At 45.5% G+C, this 21,172-nt stretch overlaps 1 protein-coding gene across 1 annotated transcript; it reads right to left on the reverse strand.

Moving 5' to 3' along the window:
- Positions 1-14,118: 14,118 nt before the first annotated feature.
- Positions 14,119-20,873, reverse strand: Rbp7 (retinol binding protein 7). The gene is made up of 4 exons (XM_028893631.2): positions 20,740-20,873; positions 18,606-18,784; positions 18,078-18,179; positions 14,119-14,355 (listed from the first exon to the last, which is right to left on the reverse strand). The coding sequence occupies exons 1-4, from the start codon at positions 20,810-20,812 to the stop codon at positions 14,305-14,307; spliced, it is 405 nt and encodes a 134-aa protein (XP_028749464.1). The 5' UTR covers positions 20,813-20,873; the 3' UTR covers positions 14,119-14,304.
- Positions 20,874-21,172: the final 299 nt, after the last annotated feature.

A 21,172-nucleotide genomic window follows, 5' to 3' on the forward strand; every position in this document is an offset into this window, starting at 1 on the left:
CCTTCTCTGTCTATATGTCACAATGAAGACTAGTATGCCTTAACTGACCAGCTCACCTCTGTGTCCTGTACAGGGCTTTGCCCATAATGCTGTATGATGAGTATGATGAGTGGTTTCCAAGTAGAAGAATGGATCAGGGCTTGCTTGAGTCAGCAGCACTGGCTTATTTCCTGGGTTTAGCAACCACACGTGCCTATCATTAGGAGATCAAGCTCAGCCAAGTGTGGTAGTTTGGATGTAATAGGGAGTGGCACTCTTAGGAGGTTGGCTTTTTTTTTGTTTGATTTTTGTTATTTTGAGACAGGTTTCTCCGTGTTGTTTTGGTACCTGTTCTGAATCTCGCTTGTAGACCAGGCTGGCCTGGAACTCACAGAAATCCGCCTGCCTCTGCCTCCCGAGTGCTGGGATTAAAGGCGTGCGCCACCACCGCCCAGTGAGAGGGGCTTATTTTAGAGTGGATGTGGCCTTGTTGGAGGGAGTGCGTCGCTGTGGGGGTGGACTTTGAGATTTCCCATGCTCGGGACACCAGCCAGTGTGTCAGTCCAATCTCCTGTTGCCTGCAAGATTGTCTGTCTGTCTGTCTAGCACTGTCAGCCCCCAGCACCACATCCGCCTGCACGCCACTGTGCTCCCCATTGTGATGACAATGGACTGAACGTCTGAAACTGTAAGCGAGCCCACCCACCCACCCACCCCAAGTTAAATGCTTTCCTTTACAAGAATTGCCCTGGTCATGGTGTCTCTTCACACCAATAAAAACCTAAGGAAGACATCCATGTTGTGTAGTATTTTGTTTGTGTTCTGACAAATAAAGCTTGTCTGGAGATCCGAGGGCAGAGCTAGCCACTAGTTAACCATAGAGGCCTGGCGGTGGTGGCTTATGCCTTTAATCCTAGCACTCCGGAGGCAGAGAGAAGTGATAAGGCAGGGTAGAGACAGGATCTCAGCCTTTTCAGTGGGAGGATCCAGAGAGGTAAGAAGTGCTTCTCTGATTTTTCATGTTATTACCCCCGATATTTGACTCCTGGTTTTTATTGATGAGACTAATTAGGTTCATGCTTCACTTCGAGCCTTGAACTCTATCACAGATATTGCCTATAAAGTTTGGCCAGAAATGATGTGGTATTGCCCAGTCTTCCTCATTCTTCAGACCCGCTGCTTAATTTTTCCACAAGATTAAAAATCTAGAAAGAGGAGCTGAAGAGATGGCTCAGTGGTTTGGAACCATTTGTTACCCTTGGAGAGGACCAGGGTTCAATTCCCAATACCCACACATGGTGACTCGCAACTAATCATGGCTCCAGTTCCAAAGATCTGGTGCCACCTTCTGACCTCCACCAGCAGCCAACATGCATGTGGTTCACATACATACATATAGGTGTTCTCATTAGCGTACACGATATGATTCTTCCCAATCTCACCCAATCTCACCAGGGAGATGGGCTCAGTGGGTAAAAGCGCTAGCCTCACAAGCCAAACAACCTGAGTCCAATCCTTAGAACCCATGTAAAAAGTCCAGTGTGGTGGCACTCATCTGCCACCCTACACTCCGGCCATGAGATAGGGTGCAGAGACAGGAGAATGGGCCAGGGCTTAAGGGCCAGCTAGTCTGGAGTATGATGTGTAGCATCCAGAGAAACAAGAAAGACCCTGCCTCAATAAAGTGGAAGATGAGAACTGACTCCTGAAAGTTATCCTCTGAGCTACACACACATAAGACACACACACGTGTCCACACACATAAATAAATACATTTGTAAAGAAATACTTTTATTTTATTTCTCCCTCCAACCTTGATCTTGTTTCTCTGTGTTCTCTTGCTCTTCTCCTCCCCAACCCCTTTCTTTTTTGAGACAGGGTCTCATGTAACCCAACCTGGTCTCGAACTCTGTGCCTGAGACCAGTCTTGAACTCCTGATCCTCATGCTTCCATCTCTCGGGTGCTGAGATTATAGGCTTGCAGCATCATGCCTGGCTTGTTTTGCTCTCTTTTGTCACAAGCCTTCTTAGAAGACTTCTCTATACTTGACAGTAAAGTCCGGACGGTGCATAAAACTCCACTCCTTATTTCTCTTCCAAGTCTGTTCTGTGTTTAGTCTCTTCCTCAACCATGGGGGTAGACATTTTTTTCCCCTGTCAGCTAATTTCAGCAAAGACAGGCCAACCAGAACCTCCATTCCTACAGACAAGGGGGCCTGTATGACAGAGTACCAGAGCATCAGTGTCAGAGAGAAAAGACAAGTGGCATGTAGTCTGTCATTCTCCATTCCTATTTCTAAAGTCAATATATGTAGGAGGCTGAGACACACACATACAGCACACAGACAGACAGTCACACACACACACACACACACACACACACACACACACACACAAAATGTATAAAAAGTGGCTGGAAGGCATAGCTTCTAACAGACAAACACAGGCAAATACTCTAAGGAAAATCTACCCAGAAATTTTCCTTACAGCCATATTCTCCCATTTCAAAACACAGGAATTTATTTTGTTTGTTATGTTTTTGTTTTTCGAGATAGGGCTTCTTTGTGTAGCCCTGGCTGTCCTGGAACTCGCTTTGTAGCCCAGGCTGGCCTCGAACTCACAGAGATCCACCTGCCTCTGCCTCCTGAATGCTGGGATTAAAGGCATGCACCACCACCACTTGGATGGGAATTAATTTTTTAATGCCTTAAAAATGGGAACATTTTGACCCTGCTTTTATTTTATAGCCAAAAGAGCTAATTCTATTTCTTGCTCCAAAATTCTTCCATTAACATACTATGCTAAAAATTTAACATCAGAGTGTTCTGTCAGTGGGGTCAACCCGGCTTCAGGTATGTGGCTAGAACAGAGTAAGGAAAAGCTCAATCATGCTGGGGGACACGCAGTGGCCCCTCTAACAGACTTCTGCACCAGAGTGCAGGTCTCCATCCTGACTGACAGGACCCAGTCCATTGCTCCAGTGTCACCATCACCAGCTCTCTATCTCCTTACAAATAAGGACTTCACAGAGCCATGAGAGAAATCTCTATCTCCTTCCACAAAAGAAAACGTTTCCTGTAACTTAAAATGTTTTTACAGGGCTGGAGAGATGCTCAGTGGTTAAGAGCACTGGTAGCTCTTCCAGAGGACCCAGGTTTAATTCCCAACACCACATGGCAGCTCGCAACTGTCTATAACTCCAAGATCTGACACCCTCACACAGACATACATGCAGGCAAAACATCAATGCACATAAAAATAAAATAAATATTAAAAAGTATTTAAAAAAAATAAAATGTTTTCCATTTATTTTGTGTGTGAGTGTGTATGTGTGGGAGTATGCATGCCACAGCATGTGTGTGGAGGTCAGGGGACTACCTGGGGTCAGTGCTTTCTTTCCACACTGTAGGTTCTGAGCACTAAACTCAGGTTGTGAGACGGGATCACAAGCACATTTACCCACTGAGCCATCCCCCTGGCCCCTTTCCTATGGCTTTGTAAGCAATGATTCTTAGTTTTTTGTTCTTATTTTGCAGTGATGAGACTCAAACCCAAGGCCTCCCAAATGCTTGGCAAGCACTTTACCGTTGAATTCTAGCCCACAGCGCAAGGGATTTTTATCAATATATATTTAGTTAGGGTCTCACATTGCCCAGACCTCTGTTCTCAGACTCCCTATTTAGTCAAGGATGAACTTGAACTCCTGATCCTCCTGCCTCTACCTCTGGGATCACAGGTGTGTACCACTATGTTTATTAGTGGGGATGTCTTTTCTTTTTAACAGAGTCTCACTTTGTAGTCTTGGCTGGTCTGGAACTCACTAAATAGCTGAGGATGACCTTGAATTTCTGACCTTCCCCCCCCAAGTGCTGGATTATACTCTGATTAATGGTAATATTCTAATCAATATATTCATCAACCAATTTGACCTTGCTGTCACCATGGTGTGTTGTGATTATATCAGCTCATCAATGCCAATATTGTATATAAATTAACCACACTCTTTTATTACTTAAATTATGAGATAGTTTTAAGAATTTATTCATTGTGCCTATTCATAATAAATTATTACTTTGGTGTGACCTAAAAAATTTCCTTTTCAGTATCAGAATAATATATATTGAATTCATCGTTCTTTTTATGGCTCTTCTTTCATATTCTAGGGACTTAATAATGATTCATGGTGAACCTCTACAAATAAATGCAGAATTGAATTCAACCTAAGCAATTCTGATAAAATAGGTTCATGAGGCTGGGGAATGTAGCTGAATTGGCAGAGTCCTTGTCTTTCACACAATTCCAGGCCACACAAAGGAGGCTGGGTAGTGCAGGTCTGTAGTTCTAGTACTCAAGAGGCAGAGGAAGGAGGATCAAGGAACTCTGACTACATTGCAAGTTCAAGGGCAGTCAATGCTATTCTGAGACCTTGTCTCAGAAACAAAAACAAAACAAAACAAACAAGGCTGGAAAGATTGCTCAGTAGTTAAGAACATGCTCACACATTTAATTCCAGCACTCTGGAGGCAGAGGTAGGTGGATCTCTGTGAGTTTGAGGTCAGCCTGGTCTACAGAGTGAGTTCCAGGACAGCCAGAGATGCACAGAGAAACCCTGGCTCAGAAAATAAATAAATAAATAAATAAACAAAAACAAAAACAACATGTACTGCTCTTGCAGAGGACCCAAATTCTCTTCCATCATCCATGTCTGATGGCCCCTAACTGCTTGTGAATACAGCTTCAGGGATCTGACACTCTCTTCTGATCTCCATGGATACTCACATGTGGCTCTCTCACATGCACTTGCACACACGTGCACGAGAGTTTGTGGACACATACACAAAAACAAAAATGAAAATTTGTAGCCATTATGTGTATGAATGCTTTGTCTGCATGTATGTCTGTGCACAACATTCATGCCTGGTGCCTGAGGAGGCAGAAGAACCCGTCAGACCTGAAACTGGAATTGCAGGTGGTTGTGAGTCACCATATGGGTATTGAAAATTGAACCCAGGTCCTCTGGAACAGCAGACAGTGTTCTTAACCACTGAGTCATCTCTCCAGTCCATGAAAATACCTAGTTAAAAAAAAAAAAGTAAACTAGCCATGATGATGCAAACTTTTAATCCAGCCTGATCTACTGAACAAGTTCCAGAACAGCCAGGGCTACACAGAGAAACTCTGTCCCAAAATGCACAAAAAACTAAATCTATTCACCTCTCTGTTTCTATCTGCAGCCTGCCTTTTCCCTTTGTCCCTTTGCAGACTGAAGTGTAGCTAAGTGGTGCACATTTGTCTGTTATACATGAGGTCTTGGGTTTGATTTGCATCCATGCAGACTTTATAGACACACACACAAAGAGGAAATACCTCTAATGTAGAAAATAGGAACCACAGGGCTGGCAGGATGGCTCAGTGGGTAAAGGCACTTGCCATGTAAGCTTAGCCACCTGAGTTCAATCCCCAAAACCCACATAAAGGTGGAAGTAAGGACATGCCTTCACTGAGTTGTGTTTTGACCTCCATACACAAGATGATGATGATGATGATAAATAAAAATTTTAAAAAGAAAATATAAAGCGTATAAACTGCTTTGGGGAATGTAAATGGTGTGAGTATTGTGGGAAACAGGCTAACAACCCCTCAACAAGTTACACAGAGAGTTATTATGTTACCCAGAGATTTAACTTTTTGGCAGATATCCCAAATAACTGAAATCAGATATGCAAGCAGAATTTAATACATGAATGCTCATCACAGCACTGTTACCAACAGCTGAAATGTGGAATTCATTAAACAGCCATGGACAGATGGTGGCCAGTCATTCATGGCCTAGCTGGAAAATGGAATATCACTCAGATGTAAAGGGGAAGAAATGGTTGATGCATGCTATATCACAGATGGACCCTGAAGATGTTAGCCTTGGTGGAAGAAAGCACATATTTATTATATGATATATATGTTTATATGAGAAGCCAGAATACTCAAATCCATAGAGACACACAGCAGGTCGGGGTTAGCAGGAGCTCTGCGGAATCCCATTGGGCATGAAGCTCCCATTTGGAGGAATGAAAAATTCTTGAAGCCCATGCCAGCACTCCAGAGACAGACGCAGAGAGCTCTTGAGAGGTTTGTTGGTTTGGTTGGTTGGGTTTTGATTTTTTGAGACAAGATTTCATTGTGTAGCTCTGGCTGTCCTGGAACTCCCTCTGTAGACCAAGCTGGCCTTGAACTCAGGGATCTGCCTGCCTCTGCCTCTGTCTTTGGAGTACTGGCATTAAAGGAGTACACCATCATGCCTGTATGGTCTTGAGTTTGAAGGCATAGTTTAAGGATGTGAGTTTGGTTATATAGTAAAAATATATATTAAAAAAATAAGTAGGGCAGGGATGCTGGTGCCTAATTTTTTTGTTTGCTTTTTGTTTCTCTGTGTAGTTTTGGAGACTGTCCTGGAACTCACTCTGTAGCCGAGGCTGGCCAGGGCTTCACACACACTAAGCAAGGGACCTCCCATCAAGCTGCTTCTCTAGTCCTTAAATGGTCAATTTTATGCTATGTAGATTTTACTTTTTTTAAAAAGAACACTCACAGGATGGGTACTGTCAAAAGACAGAGATTGACAGTTGTTGGCCAACATGGGAAGAAAAACTAATCCTTGCCCCGTTTCTGAGAAGGTCAACTAGTGACATCAGCGAGGAGCACTTTGGCCGTTCCTCCACAGAATTACCACACAACCCGGGAATTCCACTTCCCAGCCAAGAGGATTGGGGCAGGAATTCAAAAAGGATTTTTTTACACTGTTTTGTTTGTTTTTGAGTCTCATAATGTCCCACTGGGCGGGCCTGAAACTCACTATGTAGCCCAGGCTGTGGCATCTTTCTGCTTCAGCCAACCAAGGGCTGGGATTACAGGTGGGATATTTTAACACCTGTGCCTCATAGCAGCACTATTTACACAATGAGCCAGAAGCAGTGGAAGAAAGGGCAAGCAAAACGTGGTCTAGCCTTAGGAGCTGGAGAGATGGTTCAACAGTTAAGAGCACACCCTAGCTCATGCACAGGACCCATGTCAAGCAGCGCACAACTGCTTGTATCTCCAACTCCAGTGGAATCCCATGCCTCTTGACTCTACCAGCAACTGTACTTGATGCATATACCATCCCCAAGTACATAATTTAAAGTAATAAAAATAAATCTTTAAAAATAATAAAAGAGCATACGCTGCTCTGGCAGAGAATCAGAATTCAGTTTTCTCTCTCTCTCTCTCTTTCTTCTTTCCTTTTTTGAGGGGGTGATTTGTGAGATATGTAGCCTTCCTGTCCTGGAACTCTCTTTGTAGACCATGCTGGCCTCGAACTCACAGAGATCCTCATGCCTCTGCCTCCTGAGTGCTGGGATTAAAGGTGTGTATCACCACCACCTCAGAGTTCAGTTCTAAACACCCACACTGGGTGGTTCACACCCACCTGTAACTCCAGCTCCAGGAGATCTTCTTTTGTTTGTTTGTTTGTTTTTGACACAGGGTTTCTTTGTGTAGCTTTGGAGTCTGTCCTGGAACTCACTCTGTAGACCAGGTTGGCCTCGAACTCACAGAGATCCACCTGGCTCTGCCTCCCAAATGCTGGGATTAAAGGCGTGCATCACCACCGCCCGGCTCCAAGAGATCTTCTTATACACATACACTGACACACACAGATACACATTAATAAAAACAAAATCTTTAAATAATTCAGCCTTAAAAAGAAAGGGAATTCTGACTCACTCTCCATCATGGATGGACTTTAGAGATTACTAGTATGTGAAATAACTGAGACACCAGGGCTGGGGAGTGGCCTCTGTGCAAGCATGAGAACCAGGGTTCCAAGCATCTACATAAAAGCCAAGTGTTGTGGTTCATTCCTGCGTCTGCCTGTAATCCTAGCAGTAGGTGTTCAGGAGGGTGTTGGGACTGGCTGCTCCCTCTCCCTGGAGCTCACTGGCCAGTCAGTCAAGGTAAGTGAGCAAGCTCCAGGCTCAGTGAGAAACCCTGTCTCAAAAAACAAAAGTGGAAAGTAACTGAAGAAGACACCCTGCTGGGGATGTCTTTCTGTGTGCTGTGAATGTGTTGCTCTGATGGATTGATTGATAAATAAAACGCTGATTGGCCAGTAGCCAGGCAGGACAAGAGAGAGAAGAATGCTGGGAGTGGAAGGCTGAGTCAGGAGACGCTGCCAGCCACCACTGCCATGAGAAGTAAGATGTAAAGTACTGTTAAGCTACAAGCCACGTGGCAACTTATAGATTAATAGAAATTGGGTTAGTTTAAGATATAAGAACTAGCTAGCAAGAATCCTGCCATGGCCATACAGTTTATAAGTAATATAAGTCTCTGTGTGTTTGCTTGTTTGCTTGGGTCTGAGTGGCTGTGGGCCCTGGCAGGACTGGAGAAATTCCAGCTACAACACCCAACTTTGGCCTTTGATCTAACACACACACACACACACACACACACACACACACACACACACACACACACACCATGCCACACCTGAAAGTACAAATATTGCAATCTCTCTCTTATCCAAGATCTCTAGAGTAGTGACATTCTTAAAGACAGACAGTAAATGGTGGAGGTCTATAGAGTAAGTGTTCATTGGGGATAGAGCATCCATGTGGGATAAGGAAAGGGTTCTTCAGCTGATGGTGGTTGCACAGTAGTGGGAAATCCTTTGTTGTTTTGTTTTGTTTTTTTATTTGCATGCTTGAGACAGGGTCTTATGTAGCCTAGACTGGCCTTGAACTCTCTACTAGACCTAGAACTCCTGTACTCCCTTCCTCTGATTGTCTGAGATTACATATGTGTCTCCATACCTGACAGTATGAATGTTTATTTATTTATTTATTTATTGTTTTTTTGAGACAGAGTTTCTCTGTACAGCTTTGGAGCCTGTCCTGAAACTCGATCCATAGACCAGGCTGGTCCCAAACTCACAGAGATACACCTGCCTCTGCTTGAATGCCCAGATTAAAGGTGTGTGCCACTACCTCGTGGCTTCTTTTTTAATTTTAGGGTTTGTTTGGGGGAAATTTTGTTTTTTGTTTGTCTGTTTGTTTGTTTTTTGAGACAGGGTTTCTCTGCGTAGCTCTGGTTATCCTGGAACTCACTCTGTCCAGAGCTGGGATGAAAGATATGAGCTACCACACATTTATTTATTTTGAGACAAGGTCTCACTATGTACTTCTGGCTGTCTGTGGAACTCACTATGTAGACTAGGTTGGTCTCAAACTCAGAGATCCACCTGCCTCTGCCTCCTGAGTGCTGGGATTAAAGGAATGCACACTATACTCAGCAATATGAATGTTTTTGCTTTTTAGTTAGTTTGGTTGGTTGGTTTAGTTTGGTTTGGTTTTTCGAGACAGCATTTCTCTGTGTAGCCCTGGCTGTCCTGGAACTCACTCTGTACACCAGGCTGGCCTCAAACTCAGAGATCCACTTGCCTCTGCCTCCCTGGGTGCTGGGATTAAAAGTATGTACCACCACTGCCTGGCCAGTATGAATGTTCTTAATGCTGCCCATTTGTATTGTTTAAAGTAGCCAACATGGTCAGTTTTATGTGCTTTTTGTTGTCTGCAATGCTTGCTTGAACCCAGGGCCTCTGCATGCTAGCCCAGTGAGCTACCATAGAGATAGCACATTTCAACGTTGGCATTATATCTCTAAGCCTTTACTTGACCCTATGTGTTTTTTTACACTTATTTATTTATTATTTGTATGCATGTCCTAACACAGATGTGGAGGTCAGAGGACAACCTTCAGGACTCATTTCTCTCCTTCTAACATGTGGATTCCAGATGTCACACTCAAGTTGTTAGGCTTCAGTGGCAAGTGACTTTGTGTGCTGAGCCATCTTCCTGACCCTGATAGGTGTATTTTTACCACAATTAAAAACAAACAAAGCAAAAAACAACTGAGCATGGTGCCACTTTTTATTTATTTATTTATTTATTTTTGGTTTTTGAGACAGGGTTTCTGCGTGTGGCTTTGAGCCTGTCGAACTAGCTCTGTAGACCAGGCTGGCCTCTGCCTCCCAAGTGCTAGGATTAAAGGCGTGCACTATGGGTATATCGTTTTTTTTTTTTTTGTTTTTTGAGACAGGGAAGGTTTCTCTGTGTAGCTTTGCGCCTTTCCTGGAACTCACTTAGTAGCCCAGGCTGGCCTTGAACTCACAGAGATCCACCAGGCTCTGCCTCCCGAGGGCTGGGATTAAAGGCGTGCGCCACCGCTTGTGGTGGCGCTATGGGTATCTTTAATACCAGCAGTAGGGAGGCAAAGGCAAGTGAATCTCTGAGTGTTTAAAGCCAGCTTGGTCTACAGTGAGTTCCAAGTTAGCCAGAGCTACAAAATGAGACCTTGTCTTCAAGCCCTCGATGCAAAAAGGATATATGTGTGCGAATGTGCGCAAGTGCGTGTGTGAACTAAAGCTTTTTTTTTTTTTTAATTGTTTTTGTTTGCTTGCTTTTATTTATCGTTTTTTAGACAGGGTCTATATATCCCTACTGGGGCTGGAATAAATAAATTTTAACTAAAACCAAGGACCAAGTGCCCCCTCTGCTTCCCCTCGGGTGTCCCCGTGGAGATTGCAGGTCACCTCCCTAACCACAGACTTCCCATTGTTCTCCAACCCCTTTGGAGTCCAGGCTGCGAGCTGGAATTCTTGATCCTCCCAGGAGAGCTGGGTGGGTTCAGATACCTTGCAGAAGCGGCGTAGCGAGAAGCTGCTTCTTTTATTCCATAAAAGCTGCCTTTTCTCGGTGTCATTGCGGCTTCGCACGCGGCCCACAGACAGCGCACCCCCTCTTTGGGGAATGACCGAGTCTCGGCGGTGCCCCGCGGCTTCCCGCAGTCCTCACCCGGACACGTGGCAGCCCTTCTCAGCCCTGCACACCGAAGTCCCCCTGGTGGACGCTTCGGGTTGAAACTCGCTGTGGCCGCTGGCTCCAGTCTGAGCCCTACCAGCCGCGACAGCTGGCGCCAGCTTGCAGGGAAGGAAGAAAAGCCATGGGAGGGAAGTTGCATCCACAGCCTGACACAGCTATCACATCACTGCCTCCACGGAAGTCCTTCCTTTGGCTCCTAAAAGAATTCGGATATTTCCAAGCATAAGCCGCGGGGGCTGAGGCCTCAGACGCTTGAGTCCCATGGTTCTAATCTGACTGCTGTTTCCCTAAATCTTTACTGAGTCCCACTGAGGCAGGATAGAAAGACGAGAAAATCATCCTGATGTGAGACAAAAAGAGTCCCTGTTTTAAACCTCGAGTTTCAACACAATTACCACTTTCTGTGAAGTGGCCAACATAATGTTTCTTTCATATATTTTTCTTTCTTCTTCTTCCTTCCTTCCTTTCTTTTTTTTCCGAGACAAAGTTTTTCTGTAGCTTTGGAGCCTATCCTGGAACTCGCTCTGTAGACCAGGCTGGCCTCGAACTCTCAGAGATCCACCTGTCTCTGCCTCCTGATCTTTTATATTTTTCAAATAAAACGTTAAAATACCGCCGGGAGTGGTGGCGCACGCCTTTAATCCCAGTACTCAAGTGACAGAGACAGGTGGATCTCTGTGAATTTGAAGTCAGCCTGGTCTCCAATGTGAGTTTCAGGACAGCCAGGGCTGCTACACAGAGAAACCCTGTCTGGGAATAAAAACAAAAAACAAAAAAAAAAAACGTTAAAATGTTCATAAACTATGCTTAACTACTGTGTGTACACTGTCTTTATGTTGGCCACCATGACAGGGAACTTAATTGTGTTGAGACTCTGATGCTAGGACTTCAGCCAGGCTCCAGAATGGTGTGCCCGTCTGTCTGGGAGTTCCCTGGGCTTGAGAACTCATGCACATCTCCCTGCAGCGCCTCTGTTTACTCAGCAGCTGTGCAGCCTCCCCGCCCCCTCACTAAGCTGCAGCCTGGCTTTCATCCCTCATCACTTTCCCTTCAACCCTTTGGAATTCCCCCCTCCTCCTTCAGCGTCTGGAAAGTTCCCACAGTCCTCACCTTCCATCCAGCATTACTCACCAGTTACCCTGGGCTGCAGATTCTGCATCTAAAATGGCAGCTTTCTCAGACTTCAGTCCTTCCTTGCTGATCTGGGACTTTCCCAAGCAGGGTTTTCTGCCGGAACTTTGTTATCTGCATCTCTGAGTGCCTGCCCCACCACCAACCCTATCTCCACTCGATCATGCAGGTCCCCTACTGCCTCAGTTACCCTTCTATTACTGTGACAAAATACCCTGAGGATAGCAAGATAAAGAAGGAAGAATTTGTGCTGACTCACAATTCCAGGTTACAGCCCAGCAAGGAGAGGGTGTGTGGTGTGGTGGTGGTGTGTGTGTGTGTGAGCACGTGTGCATGTGTGTGTGTGTGTGTGTGTAAAAGGAATTAGATTTAGTTAGTAGAAATGTTATTAGTAGTCTTCACTCAATTAATAAATAAAAATAATTAAAACATAGTTGTCTTTTTTTTTTTTATTTTTATTGTGATTTTTATTGAAAGATCTGTGTGGTGTGTGTGTGTGTGTGCTTGTGTGTGTGTGTGTGTGTGTGTGTGTGTACATGCATGCCATGATACACATGTGGAAGTCACAGAACAACTTGTAGGGGGTCAGTTCTCTCCTTCCACCATTTGGGGATTGAGTTTATATTGTCAGGCTTGAGAACAAGAGCCTTTACCCACTCAGCAATCTTGCTGACCCCAGATTTTCATGTATATGTATGGGAATTTTGCCTGCATGTACATCTATGTACCACATGCATGCTGGTGCCCACAGAGGACAGAAAAAGGTATAGGGCACCCTGGAACGGGAGTTACAGAGAGTTGTTAGCTGCCATGTGGATAATGGGAATTAAATCCGGGTCCTCTGGAAGAGCAGTCACGCTCTTAGCCATCTTTCCAGCCACCCAAACCCTGACTTTTAGAATTTGTCATTCAGGGTTTGTCTTTGATGACCTCCCTTGCTGTTTCGGTTTCTTCTCACCCTATCCACATATACCCTGTGCTCAGTTAACTTCGCAGTCCTTCAAGCGTCATCCCAGGTTGCATGTGCAGGTGTGCCAGATGTGAAGTAGCCTGCCTGTACTCCCAGCACCCAGGAGACTGAGGCTGAAGGATTACAATTCAAGGCTGCATGAGACACCATAGAAAAGCAAACCCTTGAACTTTCCTGCTGTGGGATAATCTTTCTGACCTTTTGGTACTGTGTGAAGATGCACCTCTGTTTCACCTCGCCTGACTAAGGCACCTCCTGATTGAATTAATAAAGAGCTGAATGGCTAGTAGTTAGGAAGGAGAGGATAGGTGGGACTTCCAGACAGAGAGGAACTCTGGGAAGAATCTGAAGGGCACAGGATTCAGCAGAGAGACTCGGAGGAAGTAGGCCATGCTGTACTGAGGAGAGGTAACAGCCATTTGGTAGGGCATAGATTAATATAAATGGGTTAGGCTCATTTAAGTGGGTTTTTTGTTTGTTGTTTTTTGGTTTTTCAAAACAGGGTTTCTCTGTGTAACAGCTCTAGCTGTTCTGGAACTTGCTTTGTAGAGCAGGCTGGCCCCCAAATCACAGAGATCTGCCTCCCAAGTGCTAGGATTACAGGCAGGTACCACTACTGCCCAGATTAATTTAAGTTTTTAGAGCTAGTTGGGAATAAGCCTAAGCTAAGGCCAAGCTTTTATACTTAATAAAAGTTTCCCGTATTTCATTATTTGGGAGCTGGCAGTAAAAACAAAAACAAAAACAAAAAACTTGTTACACTCCCCTCTGGCACTTCACCTAAAATGCTTCCTGTTGGCACCTGCATAAAGGCCACGTCTGCTACCCCACACCTTGCCAGTGCCGCCACCTGCACATCTTCCGAAGCCATGTCGTCAACCTTTCTCAATAGCCCGGAGGCAGGAATTATGTCCCGTTCCTTCGTGTGTATGTTGCACACAGAGCAGGCTTGCAAATGTTCCTTTAAAAAAATGGGTCCTGTTGGGCTTGGCCTGGTAGCATACGCCTTCAAACCAAGCACTCAGGAGGCAGAGGCAGGCTATGTGAGTTCAAGGCTAACCTGGTCTAAATAGTGAGTTCCAGAACAGAGAGAGATTGTTCAATTCAGAAGGAAAAACCACCAGCATCGCTTGGACAGGTTTATTGCAGCTGAAGTTGTCCTGTAGTCACACAGCTTCTAGTCCAGGCTGGGTGACATCTTTCCAATCACAAGGCCCTTCGTCTAAGCAAGGCAGATAAACACCCGTTCCTTCTGCAAGGCAATTCAGCACTGAACAGTAGCCTCTAGAGGGCTCTGCTGCTGGATCCGGATCAGGCTCTCTGGAAAGTTTGTTTGCACACCTGGCCTTCACAGAACATTTCCTGTGATAGTGAGGGAGAAAAGAAGAAAAGAGAACTTGGTGTACATTCTCAGCAAGTCTGACACCGAATGTTTGGGGGTTCTGCCTTCCGACACCAAATGCAGGGTCTTCTCTGCCCTTTCTTCTCCCACTCTGACACCAAATGGGTGTCAACAATTTAATCCTGACGGTCCCTCCTGGAGTTAGTGTAAACCCACAAACAAAGGCACAGTTTTATACTTTTTCTTGAGACAGGTCTCTCTACACAAGCCTGGCTATCCTGGAACTCACTATGTAGCCCAGGCTGGTTTCAAACTCACACAGATCTGCTAGCCTCTGCCTCCCAAGCACTGGGATTAAAGGCCACCGTACCTGGCCCCCGTTTTATACTTTCTAAAAGTAGAATTTTATACCTTCTAGATTGTGTTTTAGAACTATTGATTAGTTTGGGCTGTAACCTGCAGTCATGAAATTCTGGTTGTAAAACAAATCATCGCCCCCACTGTGAGGAGTAAGGTCGCAAAGCAGCAAGAGGCAGTGACAGAGCCGTGCCTCTCGAGGGGACAGGATGCACTATGGGCTTGAGGTTTGTTTTTTGTTTTTTGTTTTTAGTTTTTTGAGACAGGGTTTCTCTGTGTAACAGTCCTGGCTGTCCTGGAACTCGCTTTGTAGACCAGGCTGGCCTTGAACTCACAGAGATCCTGTTGCTTCTGCCTCCCGAGTGCTGGGATTAAAGGCATATGCCACCAACGCCCGGCTTGAGTTTTATCAATAGCATACTCAGCCCTGAATCCCTATTATTCCTGGGATTTCATAGAGTCCAACTTAATCTCCAACGTGCTATGTAGCTGAAGATGACCTTGAACTTCTGATGCACCTGCTGCCATCTCCTGAGTGCTAAGCTTACAGATGTGGGCTCAAATTTAGGGTTTTGCACGTTCTGAGCAAGCACTCTACCAGCCAAGCTACACCATCAGCCCCTAAAATAGATACTTCAATCAAGGACATGGTTGTTTTTGTTTTTGTTGTTGTTTTTTGAGACAGTTTCTCTGTGTAGCTTTGCGCCTTTCCTGGATCTTGCTCTGTAGACCAGGATGGCCTCGAACTCACAAAGATCTGCCTGCCTCTGCCTCCCAAGTGCTGAGATTAAAGGCGTGCACCACCACCGCCCCGGCGGAAGGATGTGTTTTATTAAAATGTTGGTCCATCAGCCAGATGGAACATGAAGCAGCCAGCTCACTACCTTAATATATATATTTTAAAAATACATAGTAAATTCAGCCTAGAGTGGTGTCACATGCCTTTAATCCCAGTGCTCAGGAGGCAGAGGCCGACAGATCTCTCTGAGTTTGAGGCCAGTCTGGTGTACATAGTGAATTCCAGGATAGCCAGGACTTTGTAAAGAGACCCTGTCTCAAAATAAAACAACAACAAAACAAAAACAAAAACCCCAAAGAAATAAAGTAAAAAATAAAACTACATGGTGAATTCAACATAAAAACTATCTAGAAAGCTATACAATATTCTTTTTTTTTTTAAGATTTATTTTTATTTTTTAGATCTGTGTATATGTGTGTCTGTGTGGGGGTATATGCACATGAGTACTGTTACCCTCAGAGGCCAGAAAAGGGTGTTGAATCCCTGAGAGCTGGAGTTAGAGGAAGCTGTGAGCCACCATGTGAGTGCTGGAGGTCACTACCTTCTCATCTGCTCTTCACTGAGCCATCTCCAGGCCCTGTAAAAGGTTCTTTAAAAAAATTATATATGTCCTTTTTTTTTTTTTTTTTTTTTTTTTTTTTGGTTTTTCAAGACAGCATCTCTCTGTGTAGCTCTGGCTGTGCTGGAACTTGCTCTGTAGACCCAGACATCCTTGAGCTTACAGGGATCCACCTGCTCCTGCCTCCCAAATGCTGAGATGAAAGGCATCTGCCACCAGCACCTGGCATATGTTCCCATTTTTATGTGCATGGGTGTCTTGTCTGCATTGATGCCTGTGCACACATACCTGAAGAGCCCGAGGAGGGCAGAAGAGGGATTAGATCCCCTAGGATTGAGTTGTAGACAGTTGTGACCCACTATGTGGCTGCTGGGAATTGAACCAGGGTCCTCTGGAAGAGCAACCAGTGCTCTTAACCACAGAGCCATGGTTCCAGTCCCAGAAAATGTTCTTTTTAAAAAAATATTTATTTATTTATGCATCTGAGTGCTCTATTTGCATCTATGCCTGCAGGCCAGAAGAAGGCATCAGACAGGACAGATGGCTGGGAGCCACCATGTGGTGCTGGGAATTGAACTCAGGACCTCTGGAGGAGTAGCCAGTGCTCTTAATTGCTAAGCCATCTCTCTAGCACCCTCCCCCCGAAAATATTCCTTAAACATTTTTTTTTTTTTATCTATTATGTATACAGTGTTCTGCCTACATGCCAGAAGAGGGCACCAGATCCCATTACAGATGATTGTACACCACCATGTGGTGGCTAGGAATTGAACTCAGGACCTCTGGAAGAACAGTCAGTGCTCTTAACCACTGATCCATCTCTCCAGCCCTCTGAAAATATTCTTATATTGAATAAAAAAGCAGACTATTCTAAGCAGGAAGTTACGAAGGTAACTTGCAAAAGTTAAAAAATGTTGGTTTCCTTTTTTTTAATATTTCTTTTAATATTGCTATCATTGCTTGAAATATCAGAACAAAGGCTACTCATCTGGGACTCATGTCAGTGTCGTTCTCAACCCTCATCAGAGCAACTTCCTCTTGAAGTAAACGGTAATTAACACAAGAGACCCACAGTTGGACAATGGGCAGACAGAGACCTTGGAGCCCTCAGTACTGAATGGGATGCCTTAAGACACCCCTTGAGGCTCAGGATCTATGCAGAAGGGCAGAAACTCCAAGGAAACAGCATCTCCAAAAACACAACGGGCTGATGCATGTATGAACTCACAGAGACCATGACAGCATGCACAAGACCTATATAAACTCAAGCCAGACAAAATCCCACCAGGGAGAAAAAAAGGCCAAAGTCTCAGCCCTAGCCAAGAACCTATTTGCAATTGATAACTTCTGGGAAAGGGGGAAACCAGTTTTCTCCAATGGTACTGGGTATTCTTAACCATGCTCAGGCGAAGTGGATCAATGCAAAACTGACTCCATATTTTTGATGTTATGGTTTGGTCTTCCTTCTTCCCTTCCTTCCTTCCTCCCTCCCTTCCTTTCTTCCTTCCTTCTTCCTCCTTCCTTCCTTCCTTCCTCCCTTTCTTCCTTCCTTCCTTCTTTCTTTCTCTTTTGGGTTTTATTTTGGTTTCAGAGAAAGAACATGAAATCAGGTAGTTAGGGAGATGGGGATAGTTTGGGAGAACTTAGGCAAAGAGAAAAAATATGATCAAAATATACTGTTATGACAATTTTTTAAAATAGTAAAAAATATGTAATAAAAACAAGAACAAGGGGATGGAAAAATGGCTGAGTGGTTGAGAGTACCTGGTGTTCTTGCAAAGGACCAGGGTGCAGTTCCCTGCACCAACACTGGGCAGCTCACAACCACTGTAGTTCCAGTTCCAAGGGGATCCAGTGCCCTCTTTTGGTCTCTGCAGATACTGCATACATGTGGTACACATAATACACACATGTAGGTACACACACACACACACATACATACGCACAGAGGAATAAAAATAAAGAAATAGAGATTTAAGCCTCCCCCGCCCAAAAATGTTTTTTAAAGAACAAAATGTGGTAGGTACCAGGTGGAGCTGGCCCCCTTCAATCCAGTGGCTCCAACCTCTGTTCTTCTTCTCCCCTTTCTGTACACAAGTGAGTCTGTCATTCTCCCAGGTGACCAAGCTCTGCATGAAGGAAGAGAGAAAACAATGCTTTGCTCTGGCAGCATCCCTAAAAATCACCAGGTAGAATGCATGCCAAGTTAACCTTGTGAAGTTAACAGCCTATGTTACATTTAAAATTTTTTAATTGTGTGTGTGTGTGTGTTGCCTACGTGTATGCATGTGTACTATTGCATGCCTGGTGCTCACAGAGGTCAGAAGAGGGTGTCCCTGGGCTTGGAGTTACACATGGTTCTGAGCAGCCTGTGGGTGCTGAGAATTGAACCCCATGTTCTCTACAAGAGCAGCCAGTGCTCTTCACTGCTGAGCCTTCTCTCCAGCCCCAAGCCTAGGTTCTTTTCTTTTCTTTTTCTAGGGTGATAGAAATCTCACCGGGCCTCATGCATGCTAAGCAAGAGCCCTACCACCCAGCCACACCTTAACTCTTACCGTGCATCTTCTGTTATCCAGGCCTTTGTTATCTTCCTCAAATTCTTCTCCAACTTTGAACTTAACGAGATAGTTCCTTAGGCTGCTGTTCGTGTGGATGGTAAAGGAATCCCCATTTTGTTCAATCACCTTCTGTGGCTTCAGCAACTTGGCGACCTTACGAGTTGCAAAGTCAATACCTGGAAAGATATCGTTCTTATTATTTTAATACTTTACATTTATTTCATTTATGTGTGGATATGTATGTGTAAGTCAGAGGACAATTTGTTTTAATACAGGATCTTACATAACCTATGCTGTCTTTGAACTTGTAGAGTTGAAGGTGACATTCAACTCCTGATTCTCTAGCCTCCATCTCCAAGGATTGGATTACAGGTGTGCACCATCATACTTGGCTCAAGATTTTGTTTTTGTTGTTTTGGTAGGTTTTTGAGACAGAGTTTCTCTGTGTAACAGCCTTGGCTGGCCTCGAACTCACTCTGTAGACCAGGCTGGCCTTGAACTCACAGAGATCCACCTGCCTCTGCCTTCTAAGTGCTGGGATTAAAGGTGTGTGCCACTACACTCTATGACTCAAGAGTATTTTTATAAATTTTATCTATGTATTTAATGTGTATGTGTGAATACCTGCCTGCGTTTCTGTGCACCAGGTGTGATGTGTGCAGTGCCCACAGTGGCCAGACAAGGGCATCAGATTCCCTGTAACAGGACATCTGGGAAAAAACCCAGGTCCTCTGAAAAGCGTCTAGTGAGTACGCTTAACTGAGCCATCTCAAGAGGACTTTTTTTTTTTTTTTTTTTTTTTTGGTTTTTCGAGACAGGGTTTCTCTGTGTAGCTTTGCGCCTTTTCCTGGAACTCACTTGGTAGCCCAGGCTGGCCTCGAACTCACAGAGATCCGCCTGGCTCTGCCTCCTGAGTGCTGGGATTAAAGGCGTGCACCACCACCGCTCGGCTTTTTTTTTTTTTTTTCAAGAGGACTTTTTAAAAATTGCTTTTCCTAGGGGCTGGAGTCTGTTCTATTACTTGAAGGCAAAAGGAAGAATTTGTTAAGTAGCAAGTATTCCAAGGTATGGCACCTTAGGCCTGTAATCCTTATACTTGGGAAGCTGAGACAGGAGGATTTCCTGGAGTCTGAGACTAGCCTTGTCTACATAGGGAGGTCCAGGCCAGCTTGACCTACAAAGTGAGATAGACAAATAAAAACTCAATCAAGCCGGGCAGTGGTGGCCCACGCCTTTAATCCCAGCACTCGGAGGCAGAGCCAGGCGGATCTCTGTGAGTTCGAGGCCAGCCTGGGCTACCAAGTGAGTTCCAGGAAAAGGCGCAAAGCTACACAGAGAAACCCTGTCTCGAAAAACCAAAAAAAAAAAAAAAAAAAAAAACCAATCAAATAAATTCTAGAACAAGCCCAGCCAAACAGACAAGAGTACCGTGCATGTAATAGTAGATGCTGATACCCGCCAAATCTGTAAAATCAGAGCAAGCCGAACAGACTCAGCCTGCCAGGGCAGCAACGTTTTGTGAGACCTTGGAAAGCAGGGACAGTGATCAGACCCCCTCTCGTGGAGCCATGCACCCGACTGGTGGCCACAGAGTTTAGGGGCCGGGCTCAGCTCTCGTGCTGCGGGCATGGGCAGCTCAGGCTGATTCTGCCCGCTCATTTGCAGGAGTCCGCAGTGGTCTTCATTACCCGTGGAGCAGGCTCTGCTCTGGAGGGGGAACTGAATTCCCGAGATTGTAGCTCATGTGGGCCTGGGTCAGAGCCCCGGCCCCCGCCTTGCCCAGGAGACCCAAGCTGGTCCCGACCGTCCCCACGCAGAATTGGAAAAACAGGAATACCAGCGCACCTGAGATTTGAGGGATGCAGAAGGGTAATGAGGGGGTGGGCAGGGACTACTGGCCGGCATACAAGACAGGAGGGACAGAGGAAAGAGGATGGACAGAGGGGCTAAGACGGGTGCGGGGACTCTGGGACAAGAGCAGGACTGACCAGCCAAGAGCATAACCCACGGGAGACAGAGGACCTGGAACAGACAAGACAGGACAGGCTGCCTTCGCTCAACCCCAAGACCTGACACTAGAGCCTTGCTCCGCTCCGTTGTCCCCTTATGCGGCACAACCCTTGAGTCCTACCCAGGGCCAGCATGTAGCCCTCGAAGTTGTCGCTGCTGAGAAGGTTCCAGGTGCCGCTGAGGTCTGCTGGCATGGTCGGGGGTCGGCAGCCAGAAGCCTGAAAGTCACAGCCAGAGCTGCCCTATATTGTCAGTGGGGCGGGCGGGCGGGGCCGGGGCCAGGGTGGGGCCTGGGGGAACAGCAGGCCGGGACAGCGAAGCTGGGGGGAAGGGAGCCCTGGAGGCACCCTGCTGGCTCTCCCTCCTCCCTTCCTTCCCCACCCGCTTCTGGTTCCAACCTTGCTCCTGTCACATCCTACCTTGGCAACTCCTATTTCCCCTGGGACTCCCTCCTGTGGCTTAACTCTAGACACTTCCGAACCCAGACTGTGTCCCAGGTCACCCTTTATTCCTCTCCCTCGATGTTAATGACTAAAGGAAGGGTTTCAGACTCA

The sequence above is a fragment of the Peromyscus leucopus genome, chromosome 2 (genome assembly GCF_004664715.2).
Source record: "Peromyscus leucopus breed LL Stock chromosome 2, UCI_PerLeu_2.1, whole genome shotgun sequence".
NCBI classification, from domain to species: domain Eukaryota; kingdom Metazoa; phylum Chordata; class Mammalia; order Rodentia; family Cricetidae; genus Peromyscus; species Peromyscus leucopus.